The 12,789-nt window shown below is 40.6% G+C and overlaps 1 protein-coding gene across 6 annotated transcripts in view; it reads right to left on the bottom strand.

Annotated features, from left to right (window-relative positions):
- Window positions 1–3,968: 3,968 nt before the first annotated feature.
- The window catches only part of mdga2a (MAM domain containing glycosylphosphatidylinositol anchor 2a), a 192,348-nt gene continuing 183,527 nt past the window's right edge, over window positions 3,969–12,789 (bottom strand). For all 6 annotated transcript variants that reach the window (XM_005917647.3, XM_042219114.1, XM_005917645.3 and 3 more), the window contains 3 exons: window positions 7,113–7,243; window positions 6,517–6,613; window positions 3,969–4,227 (listed from right to left, as the gene is read on the bottom strand). In XM_005917647.3, the coding sequence (XP_005917709.1) occupies window positions 4,139–4,227; window positions 6,517–6,613; window positions 7,113–7,243 (317 nt within the window). In that variant the 3' untranslated portion in view covers window positions 3,969–4,138. The remainder of the gene's footprint in view (window positions 4,228–6,516; window positions 6,614–7,112; window positions 7,244–12,789) is intronic.

Here is a 12,789-nt window from a genome sequence, read left to right as displayed (position 1 = left end):
GGCAAATGCAGTCACGTTAAGCTGCAGCACCTAAACTAATCTTGAAACAACTCATTTCCCCTTCTTCCTTTAAGAATACTTCACACCTTCTGCCAACACAGATGCTTCTTATCATCAAAATAAAGTCGGTAAACACTCTACACTAAGAAAGTGTCACACAACACTGTTTACATGTTCAAAACTGTTAATCCCCCCCTCAATTGTACTTGGAGGACTTTTATCGAGAAAGAGAGCACAGCTGAGTGTGAGCTACTCACTAGACTTACGTCCCTCAAAGGGCAGACACACGCACAAAGGGTGTGTGTGTCTGCACAGAAATGGAAATCAAAGGCACAGTGAGAACTGCGAGAGCATGGAAATAAACAATGATCCTTTTGGCAGTATAATTTCCGCCACTATTAGCCAGCCTTTTCTCAACCCGAGTGAATTTTTTTAATTTGCATGAATGTACCCAATATGCATAAAAAATGAAATATATTTATATATAATGCACCATGAAACAAAAACAGAAATGAGGTCTGCCACTCGTAAATCTAATATACACAAAGAAGATAAACAGGAGTTTTGCATACTTTTGGTTGTTATTTTAAAGCAATAATTTGACATTTTAGGAGGAAAAAAACAAAAAACAAACATTTTTTGACCAGAGGAGATTAAATGTTTTTTTCATTTACTATGAACAGAGCACCAGCCAGTTAGCAGAGCACAATGGCTGGACACAGGAGAAAAGAGGAAGCCTGGCTCTATCCAAAGATTACAAAACATGACTGCCAGCACTTCAGCTTGCTAATTACCTCATTAAATCTCTTGTTTAATGCTAAGTCTAAATACAACAGTTGGTGGTCTTACAGTGATAGGTTGGCCTATTTGGGAGCTTTGATGGCCAATGACTTCCTGTTGTTTCGACTCATTGTTTCAACATGATTTTTTAGCAATTACGGAAACATGATATGCCATGATGAACTTCAGAGGTGCTGGTTGATTGCTTTAGTTACCCGTGCACAGATCCAGCTTACCTGATTTCCCTTATTAGGTCACACTCTGCAAGCCTGTTTCCCAAAATGCCAAATTGTTCCTTTAAACCTTTGAGTAATCTGTCAGTATATCGTATTCTTCTCATTTGCTGAGCTTTTGTTCTCACTGTGAATCGACCAGGTACTCCAGGATGTAAAAGGAACAGTCACCAGCACATCTTGAACTCATATCCATACTTAATAACAGTGACGACTTGAACGGGGCACTTTGGCACTTGTCATTACCTACTATATCACCGGAGGATATAGCAACTAGCTAATGGAGATTGTATCTGAGATTATATTATTTGGAAACTGTCAAAGTCTGTGTCAAAGTCAGACATACTTGATGTTCTTGATGTGTCCAAAACAACCTATAAAAGTCTGAAAGTTCTCATCATCAAAAGCACACAGAAAACATATGTTTTAGTAAGACAATACATCTAGTAAAGAACTCCCAAGAACTCCATTTACATTCAGTGTGATCCTAAACCTTGAAATGAAAATGTCTGAGATTAAAAAAAAAAAAACAAGAAGAAGAAGAAGAAGAAAACAAAGAAAACAGGAATGGAGAGCAGATATTATCTGTGATCTCTGTAGTAACATCACACAGATTGTAACAATATTGTTAAGATGCCCTGAAATGCTCATCATTCTGCTCTGTTTTGATTAGCATATTTATCTTCTTTACATGTATCAGTTTCTTATCACACCTATTGTACACAGCTTGATGCTCACGCATGTACACTACCCACTCTGACTAACCCAGGCTTCCACTGAAGAGGCTACATATAGTGAACCACAACACCAAAATGAACCTTTACCCAGTTAATTTGCTTTCTCCGCCGGGTTTCCTTTTTTGTTCTTTAATGCTGTGGTTGCACTTTAAATAAGAAGATACCGAGTTTTTTAAAAAACCCCAAAACAAAGTTCAATTTTCAGTTTTGTTGCAGAGAGCGGAAAAGCCTGAATTTGTGGGAGTAGGTCACATATGTGCGAGAGAAATATAAAATGGATTTTAATATGCTGAACTGTATGTTGTGCTTCCTGTACTCCAACATAAACATATATCATAAACCTTTGAATAGAGCTTCTTTAACATTTACAAGTTATACATTTACCAAATTGGTTTGCTTCTTTTGCTTCCACCAGCTTTGATATTTCAGCAAATGCAAAGGGAGACAACAAGAAGTAAAAGGAAGTTAAGTCATCTTTAACAGAAAAAAATGAAAATAAATAAAATAAGAAACAAGACACAAGTCCTCAAAAACGTTTGTCATAACCAACAATGAACGGAATTTTTCATTTTCTTATTTTCTCTTTTTTACAATACATGTTTGTTTTTTTTAAAAACCCCGCTGGTTAAGGTTATGGTCTCAGGTAGATCTTCCACAGTCAATCTTCACAGTTTGTGTAAAAGCAGAGAAACATTCTCGCTAGAGTAATAAAATATCATGACTATTATTATGGTCATTATTATCTTTTATTCTCATATTGTTCCATAGAAATGGTGGAGGATAGGGGTGAGGCGTGTCACCCTAATGAAGCGCCTGCAGTCCCAAAGTTCCTGCTCTCCTCCCTGTACAACGCAATGTTTTATTCAGCAGTTGTTCTTTTGTTTTGTTAAAAAAAAATCTTGCCCGCAGGGGAGGAGAACTGTGGGAATGGAGAGTGGGGTAGTCATTCGGTGAAGTGTCTTTATCCTCCTCTATGATCTTAAACTGTTTTCCTGCACAAGACAACCCCCCCCCCCAAAAAAAACCCTCCCCCCCACAAAAACAGAACAAACAAGGAAATAACAAAAAAGGATCCAGAGCCTCACTTTGACCGTTGCCACTCTTTTTTCTTTTTCGTAATCCAAATTGTTTCCAAACCTGTGCTCAGGGTCTGCCAGCACTGCCTGGTTGGCTGCCCTCACATGAAACTGTGCATAGGCATAGGCTTAAGTGCATGCACACACAAAAACGCGCGCTGATACTCGCGGGCGACTGCTCCGTCGGGAGTAAAATCCGGACGCGGCACAACCCCCTCTCTCGATCTTGAACGCGCCTTGCCCTCCCATCAGCACTTGTGGGGCAAAAGAAACATGTAGAAAATAGCCCATCAGAGGAAACATGAACAGAGACTTGTTTGATGTCGATTAACACCCAGGCTCACGATTCGGTTTGTAATCTGAAGGCACTTTGTTTCATGGCAGAAAGTAAAGTGGCTTCTGTTCCACAGGCAGACCGCTGACTGAATATTCGAGTGGGGCCTCGCTAATCGGACCTTCCTCTACTCCCTGCCTGTTTTTCCTCTCCCTCCTCTGCTTTGTCTCCTTCTCACTTTTAAGCTCGAACATCTCTCTGCCTTCCAGTCCACCTGTCTACACCTCTGCTGAGCCTTCTGCTCTTATTGTTCTGCCACCATACCGTCAGTTGGCCACTTGGACTCGTGAGCACAGTGTTAAAAGATACGTAGGCAGCTACAGGGGAGTAAGCAGACAGAACTAAATGTTGTCGGAGTCCTTGTTTTTCTACAGTACAGCACCGAGCAGATAAAGAAATGCCAAAGAATGACACGAGGCTGGGCTAAAGTGAAAAACAAGTGTCGGGGATTGGCATCTGGTGCAAGAAAATGGAGATAAAGATACACAGAGAAAGGTCTGATTGAATGTATTGATAAGCAGGGAAATGTTACTTCATATTCAAAAAGTCAGCAGTGTCTGTATTTCCTTCCGTCGTCGAAGGAAGCTTTCCGGCGCCTCATGAAATGGTTCTTGTGCTTTACAAACTACCCTCCCACGATGCTTGTGATCTCCTCCGCCGGTCCGGGCTCATTCGTCGCCGACCTGCCTTTGTGCTCGTAAAGTCGTCCAGAGTTCTGCGTCAGCGGGTGTTTTTCTGTAAAAGAGGTCTCTTTAAAAAAAATGTAGCGCATCTTCTTTATTTACTTTTTGTGTAACTTTTTAATCACTTATTTTTTCTCTCTCGCTCATTTAATAACTGCGGCCTTTCTGTGGTCTGCAGTCCATGGGGGGACCCCGCTGCTTTCAGGATGCATGAATCTTTGGTGATTGGATGTTGAGGGTACAGCTCACAGACGGCGGCTCTGAATATTCGCCTCTGAGATGATGGAGAAATGGGTCACCTTTGACCTTCCAGGAGGGTCAGCACCAAGGTGACACATAGCAGCCATATATGGCAGGATGTGGACAGAGCCTTGGCGCTGAGATCTAAATGGGGGGGGAAAGAAATAAGCAAACATTTCAATACAAACATGGGAAGATAAGTGGTGAAGGGAATACTGATTTTATTACTCATACTATTTAATATGGCTTTATCCATCTGTAGCATGCTGATTCACTTCAGAAATATGTTGAGTGTGTTGAATACTAAAGCTTTTCCATTTAGCCAAATACAAGACTATGCATACAGAAATATTACTAACTCAGCAGTCATGAAAGAGCTATAACATCGTGATTATCCCTGTGGCTTTCACTATCTTTTAATGAGCTTTTAACTAGTAAATAATGGGCTGTTACCAGCAAAGAGCTCTGCTGCTTAAAGCTAATGAGTTGCTCGGTAACCACAACAATTGGTCAGTTCAGCTTAAAGATCTGAAGATTCGGTGTGCAGACGTAAAAGTCAAATTAATGCTCTCATCTAACATCTGTGCATGAGGCTGCAGTGCTCAGCATTGTGTTTGTGCGATGTTTTTGTTCTGTTTCTGTTCTGGGCTTTAGGTTAAATGGTGATTTTAAATTCACTACATACAGCTGAGTTCAGAAGTTTAAATACACTCACCATGGGGATGAATGTCATGGTAATTATGGGCTTTTAATGATTTCTTTAAAATGATTAGACAGCATACATCTTTACTGAAAAACAAGAACTGGATGCACAAGTTTTTGATGATTTTGAATTTTCTCTAATCTACACAGGGTCCAAATTATATATACAGGCTCCAACACATACGTAGACCACCACTTTGGACTAGCAAGTTGCACTTTGACGAGACACTTCATTAGACATCAACAAGCTTCCGGCGTGATTCTGGTTGGATATCTGAGCGTTCTTCTTGGTGGGATTTGCAAGATCCTTTTAAATTGAGCATTGGTGGTTCCTGGGTTGTTCGTTAACATCCTAACCAATTTCCTATCATCTCAGAATCACACTTTGGGTCTTGTACTTATGTATAATTGTTCAAACTGATTATGCGCAGTTGTTAGGAAAGGGCCCATTAAGCTTCTGAAATAGCCTTTCCAAAACCCCGACCTCAACACTAGTCAAAATTTGAGGACTATGCTTAAAAGCGAGGTCTGTGCCCACAAACCAACTAATTTAAATGAACTCTACTAATTATGCTAAAATAGGTGGTCAAATATCCAAGCAGAATTATACCAGAAGCTTGTTGATGGCTTCTAAAAGTGTTTGGTCGAGGTGCAACGTGGCAAGGGACAAGAAGCCCCAAATTAAAAGCCCCAAATTAAAATTACATTCATATGTATGTAAACTCCTAACCACAAATGAAGATGACTGTGAGGGATTCAGTACTATCACAGGTGTATCCCATGTCTTTCCTAAAGTAAGCTGGGTGGCTCCAGAACACCCTGCCCACAATAGCTGGATAAATGGTAAAGATGGATCTCCTGCTGTGCAAGAAAGCAAATATACGTTTTCTCCCATATGTTTGCTACTAACTTCTTTGAACAAATCCTAAAACAGACACAATGAAGCATTTTTCTTTCTGAGCTGGAAAATCAGTCAGAAGTCATCTCTCATCATTCCTCACGACATCTTGCTCAGTTTTCCCCTCTCACATCACGCTGAATCATGTAAGATTCATTGCGTGAGATTGAATTGCATAATTCATAACATTACTCTGTCCTCAGCCCGGGCGACTACTCCTTTACTTCCAAAATGAATTAATGCTGTCGCTTTGAATCATAATGCACCCAAATGAAAAATAACCTATACAATAACAAACTCGCAGCAACAAAAACAATGCATCTTGCGGACCAAGATCACTGTCTCTGATTGCCGTTAGATGGGCAGTTATTTTCCACCACGGACGTGAAAAATGAAAGCAGATTATCTTGATTCATTTATGGCATGTTAAAGAGATGTCTAAGTCTGAGCGGCTTTTGGAAATAATACCTGCAGAATAAATAACGGGAATTAAATCAAGGAAACTGTATTTGTCTGCCAACCAATAATGCCCTGTCAATTGCAGGCCATTTTCCGTGTCCTGTTTTCTGTTTTTTACCTTCTGTTTGTTCCAGCAGCGCAATTACAGTACTCCACTCAGCCAGCGCGGCTATCATTCATGTGATTACACACCCTGTTGCCATGGCAACCATGCTTTCCCCATGAGATGGTCGTTTTATGCTGCCAGCTGTCTAAGATTAGATCCTCTCTCATAAATCTGAACCTTGTCCGGTGAGGTAGAGAGAGAGTACCTGGGATTTAGATAAGAGGGACAGAGGAGAGGATGGAGGAGGCGGATGCGTGGTGCTACTCACTGGGCGGCGGGTCTCGACACTCCCCTTCCTCCAGCGTGATATCATCAATAGCAATGTCTCCTTCAATGCCTGGTCCCCGAATCCCTTGAAGTACGACCTACAGAGAGTAGCACAAGTCATTATATTGAATCTTGAGAGACCAAAAAACCAACAAAAGTAAAGAACAGGAAAAAAAGGGAAATTTGAACTGCAGTAAGATAAAGACTGAGTCAATGCACAGTGCAATTTAGCTAAATTACACCTGGGAAAAAAAACCTTAAAAAACACAACAGCAGGTGGCAAGTATTTGCTTATAATGTCACAAAATTTAAAACCAAGACTGTTGGAAGCTGCAACTAAAGTTACCTATTTTACAACTAAAGCTGTAAAAATGATGGAAGTTCTGCAGCTTTCCATCATCCACTCACAAAGTTCACGCTTCCTGATGGAAATGAGTGTCATACCAGACATTTTGTGGGAATGCCGGCTACTTCTCACAGCTACATCAGTGTTTAGCCCCCAGGGAAACCAATACCACACAAACACAGGCAAAGAAGAAAATAGAGGGCACCGAGGGAAATGCTACTGCATATTGAATGAAAGTTTTTTAGGCTCACCTGGAAAGACGATGTTGGGTGGATGCTTACTTTGGCCTGCTTCCAGCGGTCACCTTGATTGCCACTTAGCGACCACACGAGGCCTTCTGAAGCCGTTTGACCCTTTTGCTTTAGGAATGCATTTAGCGTTCCTGCATTGAGGAGAGAGACAGTTGGACTGTTGCCAAAACATTTTCTAATGGCTCAAAAGAAAGTATTCATATCTTGGAATTATGGCTTAATAATCATTATATGTTTTCATTTTATAGTGCTAACTCCTTTTGTCCTACATTTAAACTACTTCCTCTATATTATGCCCCAAATGACAACTCACTATTATTTAATTTAAGTAGGTCATTAGAAATTAAGGTAACTGGTCGATTGTAGCCACCTCTCAGCAGTACATGAAATCCATGTGAGGGGACAATTAGGGTGTGCAAGTGGAGAGTGAATCCCATATGTTTATGTTGGAGTAACAAATATATGTATGCTTTTGCAGAGACATTCGATAGGGTGTACGTTCTGCAAAGTTTAAAATTTAAGGAGCAGCAGGCAGAAAAGAAATGGAAAAAAATAGAAAAATAGCAGAATTCCAAAAATAGAGAGCCGTCTTCCAAGAGCTGCCCTTCTTTAAGCCACAGTTACAGGTAAGTACATCTGCTTTAAATACCTTTTCAACTTTATATTGACTATTGAATTCTTCATTTTCACCAGGTGACAGTCCTTTGTTGGACATATTACCACACTTGGTTTTACCGTGTTATGCAGCCTTTTTTAAACCCAATATCACAGCAAAGCGTTGAATGGACACGGTGGACCGGCATTTCTATTACACGTTTTGCCAGGATACTGGGTTGCTTTTTTTCTGCTCCTTACAGTGCTTTATAGTTCTAAAGTGATCTGATATGAAAAGATCCGTTACAAGGCAAAGACTGCTGTCACAGGCTTGATTTTGTAAAGTCTGACATGCTGTCAGGGGTTCAAGAGTATAGTTCCTTGTAAGATCATTTGAATTACAATATGCTGAAATAGGAACATTTGTCAGCACCAACCACTGTTGTACTTCATGTACAATTCCTTCAAAAAGTAATCAGACAGCTTAACGTTTTTATTCATTTTAAAAAGAATAAAATATGCAGTCCACCTGTGATGAACTGATTTGATTGGACATAAAACAATCAAAGGCTCCCAGAAGTCACACTGCATGTGAGAACTAAAACCAAGACATGAGGTCCATGAAGTCTCTGTTGACCTAACAAAGCTGACCATGTTTGGCTGGACAATCAGTTGGTTGACCAGCCAAACTGCAAAGGGTCTTTATCGGGGATGTTCCCAGGAACTGCAGCTAAGTGGTCAAAAGATCTGTGAAGAGATGAGAGAACCAGCCAGTAGGACAACTAACTCAGAAGCAGTGCACAGAGAAGAAGGGAAGAAGTCTTGATTAAAAAGTAAATGAAAGCACTCTTGGAAACTGTCAAATGGCATTTAAAAGACTGAGAATAAAGATGAAATACCCCGTTGCACAATGCTACCATGCAATACCATGGTTCACAGCAGCATCGTGCAATGACAAGCAGACTGCTCTGGGTCAAGGAAAGGATGAAAGCCAGATATCTCAATCAAAACTCTTAAAAAAAATCTCTTTTACGACAAAAAAAAGCTGCTGCCTTTTTTCTAAGTGGGTCTATATTATACACCACCTGACCATGTACATTAAAGAACTCCGTAGTAATCTGTTCCAGATTAATCCCAAATAAAATTGGGCTTCTGATCTAATATTCACCTGTGTATCCCGCATTTCAGATTTATGTATTCTTCTGAATACGAAGCAGAGCCAAGCAGTAGCAAAGGTTAAACTCAGGTTATATGAATTGATACATCTATTAAGTGTCTGCATGCAAAGATAAATTATTCTCTCGCTCATGATGGTCCAAATTAATTATCACTAAAGGGCAACGTGTGATGAGAATTTCTCGATAAATGGAAATACTTTCCCTCTAGAGGGCAGTTCTTCTGAGTTTATCATTAGTTTCAAACTATTTCTGCCAAGTTCAGTTTTCTTTTTCAGCTCAGCTGGATTTCCACTAAAGCTACAGAAAATAATCCACTGAGTGCCACTGCCAGCTCTATATTACAAAACACAACATGACAGATCTATTTCAGCGGAATTCCTATATCAGTTAACAATAACACAGATGTACTGGGTCTTACTGAGACAGAACAGACTATATACCAAGTCTGTATTAAAGACTACCCTCAGTGAGGTCTCTTGTCTGGCCCCAGGCTTTGATATAAAACTGTCAGATGATGACACTGAGTGCAACCACTTTTCCCTCCTTTACAAACATACCAATTGTGTGTGTGTGTTTGTGGTATTTCTAATTTGCCATGCTGGAACAGGGAGTGCATGTATGAGAGAGAACATCATCTTTTTTGCAGTGGGCTAACATGAGCAGCATCCAAAGACTCAAATCAGGTTAGCACTGACACCACAGCGAAGCTCAGTGCGAGCAGTGCTCTGAAGTCAAGTGGATTTCACAAATATGGGAAGCAGCACCTTTGCGTTGACTCAACCAGTGAGGAAACCTTTCATTTGATGCATCTTTGCTTCAGCTAGATGCCTCATTACTGGTAAGCCCCCACCCTGGATAGGTAAAAAAAAAGAAGAAGAGGGAAAGCTACGCTGTTCACACTCTCTCATCAGCACGGTATACACCCCCCCCCCCGACAGCACAATCTCCATTGAGAGATGAGCTCTTGTACAGAACATGACCCGCGGTTTCATCTCCTGTGGAAGTGTTTAGGATGTAGGAGGATTCTTGCTGAGCTAACTGGCTTACATTTTCTTTGAACTCATAGCGATGTAGGTGGTTATGTCAGTGTCATCACATCCTGAGCAAAGGCATATGCTGTATATTCTTTGGAGTACTTTTTTTTTTTAAAGGAATACCTTTGGCAGACACTTGTGAAATTTAAAAAGATCTGAGAAGAGAAAGATGTGAGTCTGGTGAACAGTGAAGAACAGCTCCTGGAAATTTTTCAATTATGCAGTGAGGATGGTAGAGAGGTGGATTGAGGTGCTGTACCACCCTCCTTGCTAATGAAAAGATGACTCAGTTGCTTCTCAGAAGGTCAGGCTTAACACGCGCTTGGTTGGTGTGCTTTGCTCGAGACTTAATCCTATAAACAAATGCGACACGGCCTCCAAAGGCAAACTTTGATGTGCGCTTCAGTAATTAAGTGTGACCTTGTCTCAGGTATCCACCCGCTAGCTAACTATGGAGGAGTTTCTTTGAGCCTGAGCCACTGTTCACATCAGTGCGTAGGCATGACTCTTTATCGACTGATTCTGGCCTTCAGCGATACCGTGCCACAGCCTGACTGTGACTCACGTCAACGGCACCGTGCCAAACAGTACCGAAATCTTCAAATTTCAAGATGGAGCTTTGCCTCACCGGCTGGTTTTGTAAGCCACAGCTTTAAGTGCAAAAAAGAAAAAGAAGAAGAAGCTCTCAATTATTTAAAATGCCAAAATTCCCCCAGATAACAGAAAATATGAAATGCATATATTATTTGGGCAATTTGTCATAAGCATTTACTCCTCTGGGAAGAAAATATCACAAACCAACATTCCTGAGCTTGGGGCAAATGTTTCTCACGGACGGAGAGGCAGAATACCAAATGAAGCGCCGCCATGGAGGATCTGAGCTGGGTTTCAAGTCCTTGACATTTAGCCCATTCATCATAACACGCCACAGTCTGGGCATGGGCCTCACCACAGACGGGGAGGGCAGGAGAAGAGAGGGTCTGGCTGGCGATCAATTTGAGCAAATTGGAAATGTCACGGCCTACTCAACCTCAGCGGGGAGCCGGAGGAGCTCTCATCTCCCTGCTGAGTCGCCCTCCAACACCTCTACCCTTATATTCTCTCCACCTCCCTCGCCTCCTCCTCTCCAGATGTTTGGTCTGGCCCACCTGCCTAGACACTTCCACTCTAGCTCTCCCCTGAGGACACCCGGAATGGAGCCTAAATTTCAGAGCATATGCAAGCCATGTTATCAAGTCCAGTGTAATACTTAATGACTAACCTCTCTCAGCATGTTTTGCTTAATTAAAGATATTGTTCTCCATGTTTTAGAATTAGCATTTTACAGGCACGGTGCTCATGTTTACGCTTTGTTATTATCTGCATTTCCTATTTCTGCCTTTCGTCCTGCTATCTCGGCTACCTGTTGCTAATTTATTTTCATGTAAGTCCATTACAGAAATTCCAATTGTTAGCTCCAAACACAAAATGGAAATAAGTTAATGGGATGGATATGCTCTTTAGTCAAAGCTGGATTTGTGGATGTAGATAAAAACTTTAGACTATACAAATAAATTATTTAGTCAGTATGTATAAACTAACCATGAACTAAATCACTCATATAAAGTGTCTCACAATATAATGTAAGTAAAAAGAGAATGCAATGATTTGCAAATCTAATAAACCCACATCTTTAACAAATCAGATGTTTGAACTGAGAAAATGTGATATTTTAAGAAAAATAATAACTCATTTTGGCAGGTTTTCATTGAAAAAGACATTGCAGCATATGCTACTCTAAAACCAGTGTATATTTTTGGGCATGGTGGCTTTCCAGATGTGCAACTGGCTTTTCCATAGTCCGTAATGCACCCACATACCATCTGAGATAGAGAGTTCTGAACCGTTAACAGTCCCTTTACTCTTTAGTCCAGAGCATGTGGTGTCCATGTTCTCCAAAAAGAATTTGTCTGACCACAGTATGGCCTTGGTCCATTTAAAAAGAGATTTAAAATTGTGTTTCTGGATCATGTCATCATTCGGCTTCTTCTTGACCTGCATTTGTAGACGGCAAGGTGAGCTGTGCTCACAGAAAATGATTTGTGGAAGTGTTCCAGAGAGAGCCCAGAGATCAGGGGCATCCAGTGTTGACTTTTAACTGTGTCACTTACACGCAAAATTGCTGAGTGCAGGTGAATCTTTTCTGATATGATGTACTGTGTATGAGATATTTAAAATCTTTGCTATTTTATGTTGAGGAACATTATTCTGAAAGAAACTTTCTGCCCCTCTTTACTTCTGAGAAACGATGCCTCTCTTAGATGCACTTTTTAAAACACTTTTACATGTTGCTGATGCGTTGCGTTGCTACCTAACCTAACTAGTTGCAAAAAGTTGCTCAAGCTGTTTCTTTTCACTTTTCCAGCCTTTTGTTGACCCCGTCCCAACTTTTTTACGATATGTTGCTGCCATCAAATTCCAAATGGGCTATGTTTTTCATGAAACAGTAAAATGTCTCAGTTTAAACATTTTATATACTCTCTGAATGAATAAAATATGGATTTATGAGATCTGCATTTTTACATTTTACACAGCATTCCAATTAAAATTACCTTTGATATCCATTCGTGAGCTTACAAAAATTGAAAGAAACTATTCACAATGACATTTGTGTCTAACAGTAGTTAAACAAGGAGAGCTCATTGTAGATGTCAGCATTTGAATTTGAGTTCATTTAAGGAGACCCCAAGCTGCCGGGGGGAAATGAGTACTCCCAGTTTGGTTGCGGTTAGCTGCTGGAGATTGCTGGCAGTCGCTGTGAAATCAACTGCTAAAGCCCCAGGCGTGCAGGACTAAAGAGCAGTCAGTTTTGGATTTTGCAGACAAGTCAGT

The sequence above is a fragment of the Haplochromis burtoni genome, unplaced genomic scaffold (genome assembly GCF_018398535.1).
Source record: "Haplochromis burtoni strain Fernald_Lab_line unplaced genomic scaffold, NCSU_Asbu1 Contig_28, whole genome shotgun sequence".
Classification (NCBI taxonomy): domain Eukaryota; kingdom Metazoa; phylum Chordata; class Actinopteri; order Cichliformes; family Cichlidae; genus Haplochromis; species Haplochromis burtoni.
The sequence above is the reverse complement of the archived record's forward strand: the minus strand, read 5'-3'. Positions and strand labels throughout refer to the sequence as shown.